This window comes from Bombus huntii, chromosome 8, assembly GCF_024542735.1.
Source record: "Bombus huntii isolate Logan2020A chromosome 8, iyBomHunt1.1, whole genome shotgun sequence".
In the NCBI taxonomy this organism is placed as follows: Eukaryota; Metazoa; Arthropoda; class Insecta; order Hymenoptera; family Apidae; genus Bombus; species Bombus huntii.
The window spans coordinates 13399708-13420675 of NC_066245.1; the positions used below are offsets into that span (position 1 = coordinate 13399708).

General features: G+C 35.7%; 1 protein-coding gene and 2 long non-coding RNA genes across 13 annotated transcripts in view; 1 reads left to right on the forward strand and 2 right to left on the reverse strand.

The window, feature by feature from the left end:
• Positions 1 to 5953, reverse strand: part of LOC126869006 (uncharacterized) — a 38164-nt gene extending 32211 nt beyond the window's left edge. For both annotated transcript variants that reach the window (XR_007690784.1, XR_007690783.1), the window contains exon 1: positions 5939 to 5953. This is a non-coding gene — a long non-coding RNA (uncharacterized LOC126869006). The remainder of the gene's footprint in view (positions 1 to 5938) is intronic.
• The window catches only part of LOC126869013 (uncharacterized), a 50616-nt gene extending 33893 nt beyond the window's left edge, over positions 1 to 16723 (reverse strand). Inside the window, exon 1 of the long non-coding RNA XR_007690808.1 lies at positions 16084 to 16723. This is a non-coding gene — a long non-coding RNA (uncharacterized LOC126869013). The remainder of the gene's footprint in view (positions 1 to 16083) is intronic.
• Positions 1 to 20640, forward strand: part of LOC126868985 (uncharacterized) — a 55680-nt gene extending 35040 nt beyond the window's left edge. For 5 of the 10 annotated variants that reach the window (XM_050625037.1, XM_050625043.1, XM_050625040.1 and 2 more), the window contains 4 exons: positions 6312 to 6434; positions 18775 to 18897; positions 19272 to 19806; positions 19906 to 20640. In XM_050625037.1, coding sequence (XP_050480994.1) covers positions 6312 to 6434; positions 18775 to 18897; positions 19272 to 19433 — 408 coding nt within the window. In that variant the 3' untranslated portion in view covers positions 19434 to 19806; positions 19906 to 20640. The remainder of the gene's footprint in view (positions 1 to 6311; positions 6435 to 18774; positions 18898 to 19271; positions 19807 to 19905) is intronic. The other 5 variants (XM_050625038.1, XM_050625039.1, XM_050625045.1 and 2 more) reach the window with 5 other exon arrangements.
• Positions 20641 to 20968: the final 328 nt, after the last annotated feature.

A 20968-nucleotide genomic window follows, 5' to 3' on the forward strand; every position in this document is an offset into this window, starting at 1 on the left:
GATGCGGAGACCGTCATATTGGAGAGGGAACCCCCTCTGGTTGAAATCGTCGATACCGAGCGTTGCGTGAAAGTTCGTTTTGCGAATGAAATTCCCGAAGAGGTTTTGGAGGCGCATCTTCGTCACCATGCTTCTGGGAGAAAGGGAATTTCTCCTGTTGTGCGCTATTGGTGTATGTGTGAGTTCAGCGAACTTTATCCCGGAGCTCCTTGCTTCGATTTTGATTTATTGTAGCTGCTTCAATTTCGTTGGTTCGCTGTTTTGATGTTCCTTATTATTATTAATTTTGACATATTTTGTTTTGTGTTCAATGTGTGTATATATATATATATATGTGTGTGTATATATATATATATTTAAGTCTGATAGTGTTAGGTTATCTATTTTACATTTGTTAATTAAATTTTTTAATTTTATATTTCCCCCCTTTTATTTAAATATATATATATATGTCGGAGATGAAAGAACACCGGAGCCTTTGGAATTTTGGATAACCCCGCAACATTGTAACCTAGAGTCTACTATAGCTGTAATTGAACAATTGTAGTTATTCAACCCGATTGTAATTATTCGAGAATTGTGATAATGAGCTTGGGCTCGAGGCGACAGTCAGTCGCCGAACGTAGCCGCGGTCACGGGATGAACGCTTTGCCTAACAAAGGTATGAAGTAATTCTATAGCTCTCCTTAAAAGAAATATTTGTGGCGACACGCGACAGTAAACATTCCAACGGTTTCTGTCCCGTGGCTCGCCACGTGCAGACCCTATTCTTCGAGTAAGATGATTGCCAGATGTCGATGCGTCTCCGCAGTACATGTTCGGCTAGCCCGAGGGCCCGTTATAAATCTTAAGGTTTAGTTAACTAAAGTCCTTCAAACAGACAAACAGTCTTTGTCCCAACTACGGGAAGATAGGGGAGACATATTTTTCAACGAGCGGCGTCTCCCACTAGCAACTTTCCCTCGAGGGCGGCTAGCATCCTTTTCTAACCACCGATATGGAGATTAACCAATTAGCAGCAACACTTTCTGAACGAAGGCTTTTCTCGACGAATCCGATGATCTCGTATCCTTAGACACACCCCGTTATAGTTTTCCTGTGTGGCATCATCGGGACGGGAAAGGCATTCTCGCTCGCGATCTCATCGATCCAAGAGTAACGCCTTCGCGATCAGTGATTATTCTCAGACTTAGACTTTGTGAGTACGTTCTGTTGTCATCCCGTTGACCGCGGATTCGTTATTGAACCTAGGATCATTGTCATTAGTATCTCGAGCACCTAACTACCGCGGTTACCTGTCCGGTTCTATAATAATCGTATTTGCACTAGTCAATGTCTTCTCTATTGCATAACGACAACGTGTAACCCAAACGAAGATTCGTTTCACGCCCCTAACCCTAATTCTAATGTAAACCCGACATATATGTCGGAGATGAAAGGAAAGCCGAAGCCTTTCCTTGGAAATTTTGGGAACATCCTCTAGTACCTTAGCCTAGATTTTATTATAGTTGTAATTGCTTAAGATTTGTAATAAGCGAGATTGGGTTCGAGGTGACAATCGGTCGCTGAACGTAGCCACGGTCACGGGATGGATGTTTTATCTAACGGAGGTCTGGAGTGGTTGTATGTGTTTTCCGAGAAATGTGGTTGTGGCGGTATGCGGCCTCGAGAGCGGGCCTAGCCACGTGTGATGTTGCCTCGGAGGTGCCGATGCAATGGGACATACATTGTATTAGTAATCAAAACTCCAGGCAGAAACTGCCTAGCAACGGCGTTTGGAACTTTCTCGATGCTTCCAACGAGTGTGCCTAGCAACGGCGTTTGGAACCTTCTCGATGCTTCCAAACGGGTATAGAAAACAAAATGCAATCGTACAGGGAGAAAAATCTCCACGAGGCTGGCATTCTTGCGATTGCCTTGGAGAGTGATACATCGAGCATTTTCGACGATCGCATTTGCGTCTAAATTAGTTTCGCTTAGTAAGGAGTTATCCCGGTGACCGTGGATTCGTTTGAACTCAAACATTGCTAATAGTATTATTTAATTTAATTATTCGTAGATCGTATTATTCATTAGGCTTAGTGTTTGTTAGACTTATTATTAGTTGTACTTCTTATTTGTTAAGCTTGGTGATAGACCTGTATATACGTGTAAATAAAATCTCGGCTTTGTGAAACGATGGCTAGTCCACATGAAGAGTCGTCGCGCGCCCAAAATTCGAATCGTGATCCGACATATATATATTTTTACATTTGTAGTTGCCCATAAAATTTATTAAAGAAAAGTGTTAACAATGTGTTTTCATGATTTGTTTCTCGCGCCTGACTTCCATTAATCCCTAATATTCCTGTAGCCATGATGCGTGTAAATCCAACATGGCCGCTCATAAATGTCATCAGTAAAGTTTTTAGTGACGGGTCTTTAGTTTTGTTTGATATCGAAGTAATTTTTCGTCTGTCGCTCGTTTTTCCTTATTCTACCACAATTAGGACATTTATTTATTAATATTATTTTAAAGTGACAATAGTATAACTCGTGTGAATATACGTATATATATATGTTTATGTTGTGTGTCACTTCAGTATAGCTAATGTTTTGTAATTCTTCGATTGCATTATTTATTGTTTCGAGTAGCTTATTTTATAGAGTATTCGATAATATAAAACATATGCACTCACACATACATATATATATATATATATATATATATACGTATTTATATGCATATCTCTCTTGCCCATATAGTGTTCATACGAAATGAAATGTTAATTATTTATTTTATATTAATTTCTTTTAATAAGATAGAACACGCACACGCACGCGTATATATGTATATATTTCTGGCAAAGTGATTTTCATTCAGATTCTTTAGTGATATAGTGTTGTGTATTTGAGGTTGTGTGTCAATCATTTGATTTCATATATACATATATATCTTGTATTGTGACAACATAGTATTGAAGGTTTTGTTTCTAGATTATTGTGCGTTTAATGTGTGTTTACATATTTGTGTTTGATGATAGAATTTCTGTATGTAATTCCTCAAGTCGTTGCGGTGTTTATTATTTTGAGCGTTTGGGCTATCGACAGGTTGACGCTTAGTCCCAAGTGTTGCGTTGTGTGTTCTATTTCTTTTGTAGATTATTAATAGTAGTTTTAGTTTAGAAAATAGATTATTGATATGTTTATATAGAGACATGCATGTTTCATAATGTAGTTCTTATTTTATAATGCTTTAGTGGCATGTAGGCTAGTTTTAAGTATGTATTTTAGATTGTAGAATGCACATAGATTAGTAGTAGTTTAGAATATAGATTTTTATATGTTTGTATAGAGACATGCATGTTTCGTAGCGTAGTTCTTATTTTATAACTCTTTATCGGAACGTAGGCTAGTTTTAAGTATGTATCTTAGATTATCGATTTGAATCAATAATGTAGAAAGAGCATACATTAATAGTAGTTTAGTTTAGAATATAATTTATATATTTATATATAGACATGCATGTTTCGTAATGTAGTTCTTATTTTATAATTCTTTACCGGAACGTAGGCTAGTTTTAAGTATGTATCTGTTTAATAGAATGCGCACACATATATATATGTTTCTGACAATGTAACTTTTATTTCTTTAATAATACAATATTGTATGTTTTATGTATTCGTTAGACTATTAGTTTTTAACTTTGTATATACTTATATTTCATAAATTGATAATATTGTATTTATTGCATAGTATTATAAGCGCTAACTCTAATATTTACTAATTTATTACATGCCTAGCATATATGTTTATACTTGTATGTAACTCTCCAAGTTGATTGATTAAAATATATTTATATATACTTGTATTTCTGGCGTTTCAATTATTTCCCCTTTTGTAGTTATTCTTATTTCCTGATTTATTTGTTTGGTTCGTAACTCGTTCAATCCGTTAGCTGGTTTTATTTATTTTATTTTATTTTATACCGATTGGATTTATTAGTCGCCCTCGCTTTGTTAATCCTTCCTTTAGTTTCGTAGCGCCGTGTGTTCGTTTGTGTATTCAAATCTTTATTCGCGCGTTTTGTATAGAATAGTTTTCTTGTTCTCGTTACGACACGTGCGGAGCGCGGGACGTGACACCCCCGCCCTTGGAGTTCAAATTTCCAAAGGAAATTTGTCTGATGGTGTCACTGAGTTCGCTCAAGGCGGACGTAGATGTCGTTTGTTGTTGAGTGACTACCGGTGTTATCGTTCTTCATTCCCAGGATGTTTACTGTTCCAGGGACGATTGTTTTTCCTGTTACTCCTCTGGCCAATGTGTTTAAGACTGCAGTTTTTTCTACCGGGAACATGACGTGGTCCCGTAGTGCGTCCAGGTCCTCTTGGGTATATATTCCGCTCATGGTCAATAACGATGGTGCTGAATATCGCCACGTTTGGCGCACGTCCGGGCGGAGTTTCTGTGGTGCGATTCCCTTGCCAAACGGGTAGCTCCGAGTAGCATTTTGTTGTATGTCGTACTTTTACTTGTACCGGAATGCATTTGACTATATGGACCGCTTCTCCTGCGATCAGAGCCATGTGTCCTGGGTTTTAGTTATGGTGTATGCAAATTCGTCGGGCGGTAAGTTTGCCAAGCTTAAAGCATTCTCTATTAGTTTCTTCTGTGTGTTGCGTCTTTGTGTCAGTATATCATGGTATAATGTTGTCATTTGTCGTTTTACTTTTGAGTTTATCAGAAATAAGAATAACCTTTTATTATTATTAATATATGTATAGAAAAAAAGAAAATTTTTATATTTATATATATATATTATATTATTTTTTTCTCTCTTTTTTTTTTATTATTAAAACTTTTGTTTTATTTTAGGTTTTACGTACATGTTATCAGTGAAAATAAATATTATGAATGCTACCTGGGTTATAATTATATACATATATGCATACGTATTGGTAAGTAATATAGATGAGATTTGTTTTATCGTTATAAATATATTAGTATATATTATCAATAGGAATAGATATTACAATTATAGCTTGTCTTTGAATATATATATATATATGTGCGTGTAATGGTAAATATGACGACTTATTTTACGAGTCACTTGCATTATCAATGGAAGTGAGTGTTATAAATATCGCCTACTTTACAACATGCGTGTATATATATTGGTAAACATAAGTGAAAATTATATGTATAGTTGTAGATGTTGTTTGTTTACAGATGGATAGCAAAAGTATTTGGTTTCGTGAGTGGCGTACAGGTGCTTTACAGTTCTACGGTGCGGATTGCTATTCCTTGGACTAAAAATAAAAAAAAAAATTCTTTCGATGTCTGTCAGGTTTTTGTAAACGAACATGCATGGAAGGATTTTCTGCAGAGATTCAAAATGCTTTCTAGATTCCTCGTGAAACGTCTGGACAACACCTACATGTTCTTCCATCCGTCGTTCAGAGAATGGTTGATGAATTCGCCATCAGTTCTGTACACACATACAAAAATAGTTAATATATATATATATTATATTTTTTTTTTTATATATATGTTTCATTCGGACCTGTTCCTTGTATGAATACTGTATCTCTGTATATAGTATAATATATATAATATGTTATGATTATGTTAGTTGTTATTTACTATATATATTTGCCTTAACTCTCTCCCTTTTTTTTCTTTTTTATTCGTACCTAACATTGCTATTATGATGCTGTATTACATTGTATTGGCTATTGTTTGTATGCGCGCGCGACGAATTTTTCAACATGGCCGCTCGCGTGTATCTTTGGTATGGCGTTGGTTTAATGTCAACAGTAGCGTGTCGTTGAAATAGTTAGTTAATTGTTAATCACTATAATTTTACTTAGTAGTGTTTTTGTAATATTGTTTTGTGTTCCATGATATTGTGTGTGTCAATACCGTGTGCTACCTTAAGGTATTGGTAAGGTAAGGTCACATTAATGTGATAGCATGGATTGTATTGTTATCGAATTTCGATAGTCATTGTTTTGATTATACGTGACTTGCATTTATATAAGTCTTGTTTAATTTAGTTAATGTTTTTTGTGTATTGTGTTACCAAATATTTTGTGTAGCGTAACTTTATTCTTTTGCACCGAGTTCAGTCATGTCTTGTCGTTAATATTTAGTTAGTCTATCTTGATTAATTTCTAACCTATTCCTGTGTTTATTAACCTTTCTTATTTTCCCTATTAATTTATTATTGCATGTACTTGCTATTTGCTATTATTTTGTGTATGATATGAATTGGTTTCTTTATTAGTGATTAAAATCTACTTGTTAGATTAACATTGTCTGTAATTCTTCAGATTCTACTCTTTCGATGCTGCATCACTTACCTGGATCGTTCCCGCAACATCATCCGATTCTTTGATATGCCTTGGATACTTACTACGGCTGCCTTCAATCGTCTTATATCTGTGGTCATAAAGGTGGTGTTTAATTTATTTAATTCAATATATATATATAATGCATTGTATGTGCGACCGCTATTGTGCATTACAAATTAACATCACAATACTACGTAGATTAATACATAACCAAATATCCCTTTACTCCGGTTACATTTATTACTAACTCTCAATTAATCTATCTTGATTATTTTCTAACCGCTTTCTATACTTTATCAACTATTTTATTTCTTCTTGTTAATCTGCGAAATTCATGCATGTACGCTTCCTTGTATGGTGATTAATTGTTCATGAGGTAAGTTGCACCTTCACCGTTTTAGTTATTCGTTGAACTAACACGTTTCACATTCAAACAGTAATCGGAGCACTCGTAATAAACTTCTTTTCCTTTTCAGGGTTCCGCTATCTGTGTTGTTCGACGAACAGTGGCATGCTTCCACAATATTGTTGTGACATTTAGTACTGTTGTAACTTGCATTAAGGCAGTTGAAGTTAATTTGTTCATTTATTCTTCAGCTGGCTGTTGTACATGGTGTTCCGCAAACAGGGAGCCATAACCTATTTTGCACGTAAACCTTCTTGTATTATGATCACTTGTTCACAAGGTAATTTTCACTTCCACTCTTTTAATTATTTATTGAATCAACACGTTGTATATTCAAACAATAATTGGAGTACACCTGATAATTTTCTTTTTTTTTCTTTTAGGTTTTCGCTATCTGTATTATTCGATGGACAGTGTCACACTTCCTTTTGATTTATTCACAATATAGTTATAACACTTAGTAACCTTGCATTTTGCACTGAGACAATTGAGACTAATTTATTCACTTATTTTAGGTTGCTGTCATACGTTATGTTCCACGAACAACGATCCATAACCTATACTTGCATGTACACTTCCTTATTTGTTGATCACTTGTTCACAAGGTAACTTTCACTTTCACTAGTTAATTGTTCATTGAGTTAACACGTTTTATATTTAAGCAATAATTGAAACACATATAATAATTTTTCCTTTTCTTTTAGGTGTTCGATATCTGTATCGACGAACAGCACTACAATATACACTACTGCACTACGTTGCCCACTGAAATCACTTTATTCATTGTTTATTTCGATTATGCGCTAGTTTTAGCTTGTTTAAGTGCACCGTTCGCGGAATCCCTTTTACTTCAATCTTGACGTTTTGTTCTGCAAGATTTCTAGCACTTTGTGTCGTCTAATATATTGATGGGAGAATTTTCCTTACTAGGTTCTTTTAATAGATATATCGAGTCTCCTGTTTTAAAATCTTGAAGGTTGATTCGTCGATTGTTGGTCTTAGTTTGGACTTTATCAAATTTTCTCTTGCCATTCGTCGTACAGTGTTAATTTTATTGAACAGATCTTTGAGATATTCAGCGCATGTTGGTTCCGTGTTCTCTTCGATTGTTACTTCACCAATAGGTTCTTTGGCTAGATGTCCGAAACTAATTCGTGCGGGGAGAATTTCGTTCCTTTCCTTCATTTTAGTTTTTATTTTGCGCCAAGACGCGGGTTTACTGACATTGATCCAATTACCCAATTGCTTGCTAATAGCATTCAAGATACAAATTTTTGAAAGTGCCGCAGCCATGTTAACCCAAAAATATTTTGTATATAGTATAGTGTGATACCATCTATATTTTCCTAGGGAAATCATAAGATCAGCACTACCTACTATGTTACCTACGTCAAATATTAGATGTAGTAACCAATAAAGTATTTTTAATCCAATTATAATCCAATGGCTAGCGTATTTATTCAAGTTTTTATATATATCTTCGACTGGTGATTCCCTATTTTCTCCCTTTTGATTTCTTCGAGCTCGTTGGACTTGTGTTTCTTCAGCTTGAAAATGTTTAGAATCCTTTTCCTTAGTTACCCCTTTTTCTTCTTTATTTACTTTGTTCACAACACCTTTGTTTTCCTCTACCTTTTCAGGATGAATAGTTTCACTGGAAGTGCTTATTGTAATTAAATTATTATTTATTTGTAAGGAACGTTTAGGAATATTTTTGGTAGATTTGGAATTAGTCTTTGAATTTTTATTACAAACCTTTTTGCTTATAGATTCTGTTTTGGATTTAGGGATAGCTATATTTTTATTTTCTATAGTGTGATCTTTCTTGCAATTTAACGATTTGGCTTTGAGCTCAATAAAGTTTCCTTCTGATGGCTTTATAGAAGTTTTTGAGTGAGATGCACTCGCTATCTCTTTTCCTATTATGGTTGAAACATTCACGAAATTCGCGGAGTCTTGCTTTTCATGGAGTCGAGCGTGGAGAGGCAATTCGCACTTCCCAGCGGGTCCAATATCTCTGTGATGTTAGGCAGTGGATAAACGTTGCCTGTCGTCTCGTCGTTCAATTTCCTAGTTTCTGCTTCGTCTGAAAGTTCTTTGGCACTAATATTATTTATCTTGTTTGGTAACTCAGAAAATTTCTCACTCATGATCCTGTCTATGGCACCGTGCGTCTTCTTATTATTTAACGTGACATTATCCCTTATCACAGCAACGGAATGATGTTTGTATTGAAAAGTTGATTGGTTGAAATGATCAGCATCTCTCTTTTGATTTAGATCTCTATCGAGGTATTTATTTATGCATTTTTCTTCCCAAATTATTGCTCTTGTTTCTTTCCTGACATTTTCTTCTATTCCCGGGTTGTTTAGATGTTTCCGCGACGGCGGTACAAATCTTCAGTTCTGGCGGTTGTTTACAGTATAAATACTATTGTATGGTGGATGAACGTTGTTTTGGTTATAATTATCCGAAGGTGTCGGATGTCGGTATCGAATTCTATTGTTCACTTGTTTTAATTCTCGCGTTACTTTCACGGCTTGGCGGTACGCATCGTCCAAGGATTGGTATCCTGCTATCTTTACTCGTAAATACACCTCGTTTGGGAGCCCCTTAACGAAAGCTTCCCTCGTGTCTCGATCTATCCTATCTTGAAATACGGTGCCGTACTCGTACCTTTCCCCGTTCATTATCGCCAGTCTGAGATCTTTGACGCGTTCTATGTAGTCCAAAATATCTTCTCCCGGTCGTTGAAATATTGTAGCTAATTCCCCTTTATATTCGTTAACCGTTTTTCCCGGACCGAACATATCTTTTAATTTAGTCCCGAAATCGTTTAAACTTATTACTTCTGTGTCTTCTATGGCGAGAAACGCGTGCCCGCGAAGCTTATTTGTTAATAATTTTACTAACTGAGATTCTTGATGCCTAGGAACCATGTTTCGTGCGCGCTCGCATGGTCTTAAAAATCGAAATACCGAGGGTCGATGTCCGTCGAACACTGGTACTGTCTCTATTGCATCTTTTAACTTAATTGATTGGGGATTAACTTCTATCGGTATTGTCGCTTGGGAAATTATCGGCGATGATACGGGTGTCTTGCTTTCTTTTTTTATTTTCAGTGAACGCACATCGTCTTATAATTTATTCATTGTTGTACTCATGTCGCGAAAATTCGCATCCCATGCTTTGAGTTTTTCCGATAACATCAAGATCATGTTTTTGTCTAACGATTCTAATTTAGTCGACATTATTTCTTAGGTATATATTTTATCGATAATCGTAACAACTTTAATCCTTTGTGGAGCGAATCGAACCGTTTAAACCAACTTTAATCCTCCGTGGAGCGTATCCCACCGCTGCCACCAAAAATTTATAACTACTAATCTGTTACGTATCTATTTGTTTAAATCGATCAAATCTTAAGTTTAAATTTTACTGAAAATTTTTTTTTTTTTTTTTATAGTTTGAGTTTGAATTTAATCTGAAGGGAAATAAATTGAAATGATATTTCTGTGTATTTAATACTGATTTAGATTTCTAATTAATACGGTAGTTGCTGCCACCAGAAATAGTCTAAGGACTATTTGAAAATATTTTACTTTTATTATTTTCTTTTACGTTTAATGGGTAGCGTTAACTGACGCTTAATGCAACTGGTAAATGAATTTCACTTTTCGGCTAACCTGCTATGCGCAGGGATACTAGCGCGGGAGAGGATTAAAGCTGGGTACAATAAATATTTTCCTCGTTGAACGGATTTTTATTTGAATGTAAAATGGGATAGGTTATTATGTATGTATATTTGGTTAGCTAGATATATATATATTTTAGCGTTGCTGGATTAGATAGGAATGTGAGATTGTTTGTTGTTTTATCTAAATTTATTTTTTCGTTTGACTTCCTCTTCTCTTTTAATTTCGCTGTTAAGACCGAACTGAATTCATTTACCCCGATGGATTCTGTCGCCACGATTTTCTTGCCTTTTGAGTTTAGCTATCGAGGATAATTCTAACGATCCTCTCTGTGTGGGACTCGTGTGATTTCGCCAGCCTTGCCCAAAGACGGGTAATAATTTACCAACAGTGGGAGGAGGAAGGCGAAGATCGATGGGTGTTCTCGATAATTGAAAACACCGTTTGCACGAGCCGACACAGCGAACGATCTTTTGGTTAATTTCCCGAAGGGGGGATTGTTTTGTTATATCTTTCTTATAATCGCATGCAAGAATGGCAAGAATATCGGTTAATAGCAATACCGGTATCGTTCTTGATTTTCAATTGACCCCGACGATATATTTATTAGTCCTTTCTGAGCGGGACTTGTGTGATTTCGCAAGCCTTGCCCAAAGATGGGTAATATTTTACCAACAATGGGAGGAGGAATGCGAAGATCAGTGGGTGTTTCAGTAGCTGAAAACACCGTTCGCACAAGCCGACACAACGGACAACTCCTTTGTTTAAAATTTAAGCAATATTTCTATCTTTAAACCCGTAAATGAAATCGATGATAGGAGGTTTTGATTCAATTCTCGAGGACAACGAGATTGCCAGAGAAGAAGAAAGTTTTTTAAATTTAATTTGCTTACCTTAAGGAAAAGGTGCTATCGGGTGCCATCACTCCAGCTGTCCCGGTGATCGTCGAAGGTTGTTGGGTTTATTATTTAATCTCGAATATAGTTTTCTATCAACCTTTACTTTATTAAACTATTTCGATACAAATTGAGTGACTTGCTAACTGAATTGATATCGTAATGAAGACTTAAAATTTTACTTTATTTAATCGCGACTCTCTTCTCTTTATCGAAAAACTAAAGACCCCGAAACGCAAATACTTATACAAATTTCTAGACGCAAAGAATAATGAGCCGTAGTAACAAACGATCGCAAACTAATGAACGAATAATGAACTGAAGAACGAATAAAGAATTAAAGAACGCCGCGCTATGTTGCATCGCTTATTTATAATGCCATTCCCCACGGGGTGGTGGTCCGCTGGGGGTACGCTTCCGTGGGAATCGGGATGTTGCAGTTTGGGCTTCTTGGAATCGTACGTGACAAAATGTAAATTTCATATTTCGACTTAGTTTTTTATCAGTCCTGTGTTTCCGCTGAGCTAGCGTCTAGGAGATTTGAAGCATTCCACGCTGATCTAGTCCGTTCCGCGAGAAACTTCCATGTGCTGTACCGTGGGAATTACCGGTGTTTCTTCGGCGCGTGGAAGGGCTAGTGGCTGCAGCATCATTATCATTTTAAAGTTTGCTCGGGCAACACGCGCAACTCCGCTGCTCTCCCATAACAAAGACCTCCTCCTTCGAATTGTTTTGCGTAAGTTTGGATGTTTGCATATTAAGATTGTTTTGTGATTTTGATTGTTTTTCCCTTTTTTGCTATTTCCTTAGGCTTCGGTGATCGACGTTCGAACCATGTTTGCCGAGTCGTTTCTATCAGAGGTTCCTTTCCAGACTTCCCTGGTACGTATTTAGTCTTATTTTTAGTTCGTTTGGTTCGTCCTGTTTCGTTTTATTTAAAATATACCGTGTTGTTTCCAGCCCAAGCGAAAGAGGGATTCCGAAGAGCCCATGGGCGACTCGGGGGAACCCATCAAGCGCATGCGGCCTTGTGATGGACCACGAGTGTCGGGGAGTTTGGAGGAACTGTTTTACATTGGTGCCGAGGATGTGTCGAAATTGGGTTTTGACGATTTGGTTACTTTCGACGAGAATTTCTTCGATGCGGAGACCGTCATATTGGAGAGGGAACCCCCTCTGGTTGAAATCGTCGATACCGAGCGTTGCGTGAAAGTTCGTTTTGCGAATGAAATTCCCGAAGAGGTTTTGGAGGCGCATCTTCGTCACCATGCTTCTGGGAGAAAGGGAATTTCTCCTGTTGTGCGCTATTGGTGTATGTGTGAGTTCAGCGAACTTTATCCCGGAGCTCCTTGCTTCGATTTTGATTTATTGTAGCTGCTTCAATTTCGTTGGTTCGCTGTTTTGATGTTCCTTATTATTATTAATTTTGACATATTTTGTTTTGTGTTCAATGTGTGTATATATATATATATATGTGTGTGTATATATATATATATTTAAGTCTGATAGTGTTAGGTTATCTATTTTACATTTGTTAATTAAATTTTTTAATTTTATATTTCCCCCCTTTTATTTAAATATATATATATATGTCGGAGATGAAAGAACACCGGAGCCTTTGGAATTTTGGATAACCCCGCAACATTGTAACCTAGAGTCTACTATAGCTGTAATTGAACAATTGTAGTTATTCAACCCGATTGTAATTATTCGAGAATTGTGATAATGAGCTTGGGCTCGAGGCGACAGTCAGTCGCCGAACGTAGCCGCGGTCACGGGATGAACGCTTTGCCTAACAAAGGTATGAAGTAATTCTATAGCTCTCCTTAAAAGAAATATTTGTGGCGACACGCGACAGTAAACATTCCAACGGTTTCTGTCCCGTGGCTCGCCACGTGCAGACCCTATTCTTCGAGTAAGATGATTGCCAGATGTCGATGCGTCTCCGCAGTACATGTTCGGCTAGCCCGAGGGCCCGTTATAAATCTTAAGGTTTAGTTAACTAAAGTCCTTCAAACAGACAAACAGTCTTTGTCCCAACTACGGGAAGATAGGGGAGACATATTTTTCAACGAGCGGCGTCTCCCACTAGCAACTTTCCCTCGAGGGCGGCTAGCATCCTTTTCTAACCACCGATATGGAGATTAACCAATTAGCAGCAACACTTTCTGAACGAAGGCTTTTCTCGACGAATCCGATGATCTCGTATCCTTAGACACACCCCGTTATAGTTTTCCTGTGTGGCATCATCGGGACGGGAAAGGCATTCTCGCTCGCGATCTCATCGATCCAAGAGTAACGCCTTCGCGATCAGTGATTATTCTCAGACTTAGACTTTGTGAGTACGTTCTGTTGTCATCCCGTTGACCGCGGATTCGTTATTGAACCTAGGATCATTGTCATTAGTATCTCGAGCACCTAACTACCGCGGTTACCTGTCCGGTTCTATAATAATCGTATTTGCACTAGTCAATGTCTTCTCTATTGCATAACGACAACGTGTAACCCAAACGAAGATTCGTTTCACGCCCCTAACCCTAATTCTAATGTAAACCCGACATATATGTCGGAGATGAAAGGAAAGCCGAAGCCTTTCCTTGGAAATTTTGGGAACATCCTCTAGTACCTTAGCCTAGATTTTATTATAGTTGTAATTGCTTAAGATTTGTAATAAGCGAGATTGGGTTCGAGGTGACAATCGGTCGCTGAACGTAGCCACGGTCACGGGATGGATGTTTTATCTAACGGAGGTCTGGAGTGGTTGTATGTGTTTTCCGAGAAATGTGGTTGTGGCGGTATGCGGCCTCGAGAGCGGGCCTAGCCACGTGTGATGTTGCCTCGGAGGTGCCGATGCAATGGGACATACATTGTATTAGTAATCAAAACTCCAGGCAGAAACTGCCTAGCAACGGCGTTTGGAACTTTCTCGATGCTTCCAACGAGTGTGCCTAGCAACGGCGTTTGGAACCTTCTCGATGCTTCCAAACGGGTATAGAAAACAAAATGCAATCGTACAGGGAGAAAAATCTCCACGAGGCTGGCATTCTTGCGATTGCCTTGGAGAGTGATACATCGAGCATTTTCGACGATCGCATTTGCGTCTAAATTAGTTTCGCTTAGTAAGGAGTTATCCCGGTGACCGTGGATTCGTTTGAACTCAAACATTGCTAATAGTATTATTTAATTTAATTATTCGTAGATCGTATTATTCATTAGGCTTAGTGTTTGTTAGACTTATTATTAGTTGTACTTCTTATTTGTTAAGCTTGGTGATAGACCTGTATATACGTGTAAATAAAATCTCGGCTTTGTGAAACGATGGCTAGTCCACATGAAGAGTCGTCGCGCGCCCAAAATTCGAATCGTGATCCGACATATATATATTTTTACATTTGTAGTTGCCCATAAAATTTATTAAAGAAAAGTGTTAACAATGTGTTTTCATGATTTGTTTCTCGCGCCTGACTTCCATTAATCCCTAATATTCCTGTAGCCATGATGCGTGTAAATCCAACATGGCCGCTCATAAATGTCATCAGTAAAGTTTTTAGTGACGGGTCTTTAGTTTTGTTTGATATCGAAGTAATTTTTCGTCTGTCGCTCGTTTTTCCTTATTCTACCACAATTAGGACATTTATTTATTAATATTATTTTAAAGTGACAATAGTATAACTCGTGTGAATATACGTATATATATATGTTTATGTTGTGTGTCACTTCAGTATAGCTAATGTTTTGTAATTCTTCGATTGCATTATTTATTGTTTCGAGTAGCTTATTTTATAGAGTATTCGATAATATAAAACATATGCACTCACACATACATATATATATATATATATATACGTATTTATATGCATATCTCTCTTGCCCATATAGTGTTCATACGAAATGAAATGTTAATTATTTATTTTATATTAATTTCTTTTAATAAGATAGGACACGCACACGCACGCGTATATATGTATATATTTCTGGCAAAGTGATTTTCATTCAGATTCTTTAGTGATATAGTGTTGTGTATTTGAGGTTGTGTGTCAATCATTTGATTTCATATATACATATATATCTTGTATTGTGACAACATAGTATTGAAGGTTTTGTTTCTAGATTATTGTGCGTTTAATGTGTGTTTACATATTTGTGTTTGATGATAGAATTTCTGTATGTAATTCCTCAAGTCGTTGCGGTGTTTATTATTTTGAGCGTTTGGGCTATCGACAGGTTGACGCTTAGTCCCAAGTGTTGCGTTGTGTGTTCTATTTCTTTTGTAGATTATTAATAGTAGTTTTAGTTTAGAAAATAGATTATTGATATGTTTATATAGAGACATGCATGTTTCATAATGTAGTTCTTATTTTATAATGCTTTAGTGGCATGTAGGCTAGTTTTAAGTATGTATTTTAGATTGTAGAATGCACATAGATTAGTAGTAGTTTAGAATATAGATTTTTATATGTTTGTATAGAGACATGCATGTTTCGTAGCGTAGTTCTTATTTTATAACTCTTTATCGGAACGTAGGCTAGTTTTAAGTATGTATCTTAGATTATCGATTTGAATCAATAATGTAGAAAGAGCATACATTAATAGTAGTTTAGTTTAGAATATAATTTATATATTTATATATAGACATGCATGTTTTGTAATGTAGTTCTTATTTTATAATTCTTTACCGGAACGTAGGCTAGTTTTAAGTATGTATCTGTTTAATAGAATGCGCACACATATATATATGTTTCTGACAATGTAACTTTTATTTCTTTAATAATACAATATTGTATGTTTTATGTATTCGTTAGACTATTAGTTTTTAACTTTGTATATACTTATATTTCATAAATTGATAATATTGTATTTATTGCATAGTATTATAAGCGCTAACTCTAATATTTACTAATTTATTACATGCCTAGCATATATGTTTATACTTGTATGTAACTCTCCAAGTTGATTGATTAAAATATATTTATATATACTTGTATTTCTGGCGTTTCAATTATTTCCCCTTTTGTAGTTATTCTTATTTCCTGATTTATTTGTTTGGTTCGTAACTCGTTCAATCCGTTAGCTGGTTTTATTTATTTTATTTTATTTTATACCGATTGGATTTATTAGTCGCCCTCGCTTTGTTAATCCTTCCTTTAGTTTCGTAGCGCCGTGTGTTCGTTTGTGTATTCAAATCTTTATTCGCGCGTTTTGTATAGAATAGTTTTCTTGTTCTCGTTACGACACGTGCGGAGCGCGGGACGTGACACCCCCGCCCTTGGAGTTCAAATTTCCAAAGGAAATTTGTCTGATGGTGTCACTGAGTTCGCTCAAGGCGGACGTAGATGTCGTTTGTTGTTGAGTGACTACCGGTGTTATCGTTCTTCATTCCCAGGATGTTTACTGTTCCAGGGACGATTGTTTTTCCTGTTACTCCTCTGGCCAATGTGTTTAAGACTGCAGTTTTTTCTACCGGGAACATGACGTGGTCCCGTAGTGCGTCCAGGTCCTCTTGGGTATATATTCCGCTCATGGTCAATAACGATGGTGCTGAATATCGCCACGTTTGGCGCACGTCCGGGCGGAGTTTCTGTGGTGCGATTCCCTTGCCAAACGGGTAGCTCCGAGTAGCATTTTGTTGTATGTCGTACTTTTACTTGTACCGGAATGCATTTGACTATATGGACCGCTTCTCCTGCGATCAGAGCCATGTGTCCTGGGTTTTGGTTATGGTGTATGCAAATTCGTCGGGCGGTAAGTTTGCCAAGCTTAAAGCATTCTCTATTAGTTTCTTCTGTGTGTTGCGTCTTTGTGTCAGTATATCATGGTATAATGTTGTCATTTGTCGTTTTACTTTTGAGTTTATCAGAAATAAGAATAACCTTTTATTATTATTAATATATGTATAGAAAAAAAGAAAATTTTTATATTTATATATATATATTATATTATTTTTTTCTCTCTTTTTTTTTTATTATTAAAACTTTTGTTTTATTTTAGGTTTTACGTACATGTTATCAGTGAAAATAAATATTATGAATGCTACCTGGGTTATAATTATATACATATATGCATACGTATTGGTAAGTAATATAGATGAGATTTGTTTTATCGTTATAAATATATTAGTATATATTATCAATAGGAATAGATATTACAATTATAGCTTGTCTTTGAATATATATATATATATGTGCGTGTAATGGTAAATATGACGACTTATTTTACGAGTCACTTGCATTATCAATGGAAGTGAGTGTTATAAATATCGCCTACTTTACAACATGCGTGTATATATATTGGTAAACATAAGTGAAAATTATATGTATAGTTGTAGATGTTGTTTGTTTACAGATGGATAGCAAAAGTATTTGGTTTCGTGAGTGGCGTACAGGTGCTTTACAGTTCTACGGTGCGGATTGCTATTCCTTGGACTAAAAATAAAAAAAAAAATTCTTTCGATGTCTGTCAGGTTTTTGTAAACGAACATGCATGGAAGGATTTTCTGCAGAGATTCAAAATGCTTTCTAGATTCCTCGTGAAACGTCTGGACAACACCTACATGTTCTTCCATCCGTCGTTCAGAGAATGGTTGATGAATTCGCCATCAGTTCTGTACACACATACAAAAATAGTTAATATATATATATATTATATTTTTTTTTTTATATATATGTTTCATTCGGACCTGTTCCTTGTATGAATACTGTATCTCTGTATATAGTATAATATATATAATATGTTATGATTATGTTAGTTGTTATTTACTATATATATTTGCCTTAACTCTCTCCCTTTTTTTTCTTTTTTATTCGTACCTAACATTGCTATTATGATGCTGTATTACATTGTATTGGCTATTGTTTGTATGCGCGCGCGACGAATTTTTCAACATGGCCGCTCGCGTGTATCTTTGGTATGGCGTTGGTTTAATGTCAACAGTAGCGTGTCGTTGAAATAGTTAGTTAATTGTTAATCACTATAATTTTACTTAGTAGTGTTTTTGTAATATTGTTTTGTGTTCCATGATATTGTGTGTGTCAATACCGTGTGCTACCTTAAGGTATTGGTAAGGTAAGGTCACATTAATGTGATAGCATGGATTGTATTGTTATCGAATTTCGATAGTCATTGTTTTGATTATACGTGACTTGCATTTATATAAGTCTTGTTTAATTTAGTTAATGTTTTTTGTGTATTGTGTTACCAAATATTTTGTGTAGCGTAACTTTATTCTTTTGCACCGAGTTCAGTCATGTCTTGTCGTTAATATTTAGTTAGTCTATCTTGATTAATTTCTAACCTATTCCTGTGTTTATTAACCTTTCTTATTTTCCCTATTAATTTATTATTGCATGTACTTGCTATTTGCTATTATTTTGTGTATGATATGAATTGGTTTCTTTATTAGTGATTAAAATCTACTTGTTAGATTAACATTGTCTGTAATTCTTCAGATTCTACTCTTTCGATGCTGCATCACTTACCTGGATCGTTCCCGCAACATCATCCGATTCTTTGATATGCCTTGGATACTTACTACGGCTGCCTTCAATCGTCTTATATCTGTGGTCATAAAGGTGGTGTTTAATTTATTTAATTCAATATATATATATAATGCATTGTATGTGCGACCGCTATTGTGCATTACAAATTAACATCACAATACTACGTAGATTAATACATAACCAAATATCCCTTTACTCCGGTTACATTTATTACTAACTCTCAATTAATCTATCTTGATTATTTTCTAACCGCTTTCTATACTTTATCAACTATTTTATTTCTTCTTGTTAATCTGCGAAATTCATGCATGTACGCTTCCTTGTATGGTGATTAATTGTTCATGAGGTAAGTTGCACCTTCACCGTTTTAGTTATTCGTTGAACTAACACGTTTCACATTCAAACAGTAATCGGAGCACTCGTAATAAACTTCTTTTCCTTTTCAGGGTTCCGCTATCTGTGTTGTTCGACGAACAGTGGCATGCTTCCACAATATTGTTGTGACATTTAGTACTGTTGTAACTTGCATTAAGGCAGTTGAAGTTAATTTGTTCATTTATTCTTCAGCTGGCTGTTGTACATGGTGTTCCGCAAACAGGGAGCCATAACCTATTTTGCACGTAAACCTTCTTGTATTATGATCACTTGTTCACAAGGTAATTTTCACTTCCACTCTTTTAATTATTTATTGAATCAACACGTTGTATATTCAAACAATAATTGGAGTACACCTGATAATTTTCTTTTTTTTTCTTTTAGGTTTTCGCTATCTGTATTATTCGATGGACAGTGTCACACTTCCTTTTGATTTATTCACAATATAGTTATAACACTTAGTAACCTTGCATTTTGCACTGAGACAATTGAGACTAATTTATTCACTTATTTTAGGTTGCTGTCATACGTTATGTTCCACGAACAACGATCCATAACCTATACTTGCATGTACACTTCCTTATTTGTTGATCACTTGTTCACAAGGTAACTTTCACTTTCACTAGTTAATTGTTCATTGAGTTAACACGTTTTATATTTAAGCAATAATTGAAACACATATAATAATTTTTCCTTTTCTTTTAGGTGTTCGATATCTGTATCGACGAACAGCACTACAATATACACTACTGCACTACGTTGCCCACTGAAATCACTTTATTCATTGTTTATTTCGATTATGCGCTAGTTTTAGCTTGTTTAAGTGCACCGTTCGCGGAATCCCTTTTACTTCAATCTTGACGTTTTGTTCTGCAAGATTTCTAGCACTTTGTGTCGTCTAATATATTGATGGGAGAATTTTCCTTACTAGGTTCTTTTAATAGATATATCGAGTCTCCTGTTTTAAAATCTTGAAGGTTGATTCGTCGATTGTTGGTCTTAGTTTGGACTTTATCAAATTTTCTCTTGCCATTCGTCGTACAGTGTTAATTTTATTGAACAGATCTTTGAGATATTCAGCGCATGTTGGTTCCGTGTTCTCTTCGATTGTTACTTCACCAATAGGTTCTTTGGCTAGATGTCCGAAACTAATTCGTGCGGGGAGAATTTCGTTCCTTTCCTTCATTTTAGTTTTTATTTTGCGCCAAGACGCGGGTTTACTGACATTGATCCAATTACCCAATTGCTTGCTAATAGCATTCAAGATACAAATTTTTGAAAGTGCCGCAGCCATGTTAACCCAAAAATATTTTGTATATAGTATAGTGTGATACCATCTATATTTTCCTAGGGAAATCATAAGATCAGCACTACCTACTATGTTACCTACGTCAAATATTAGATGTAGTAACCAATAAAGTATTTTTAATCCAATTATAATCCAATGGCTAGCGTATTTATTCAAGTTTTTATATATATCTTCGACTGGTGATTCCCTATTTTCTCCCTTTTGATTTCTTCGAGCTCGTTGGACTTGTGTTTCTTCAGCTTGAAAATGTTTAGAATCCTTTTCCTTAGTTACCCCTTTTTCTTCTTTATTTACTTTGTTCACAACACCTTTGTTTTCCTCTACCTTTTCAGGATGAATAGTTTCACTGGAAGTGCTTATTGTAATTAAATTATTATTTATTTGTAAGGAACGTTTAGGAATATTTTTGGTAGATTTGGAATTAGTCTTTGAATTTTTATTACAAACCTTTTTGCTTAT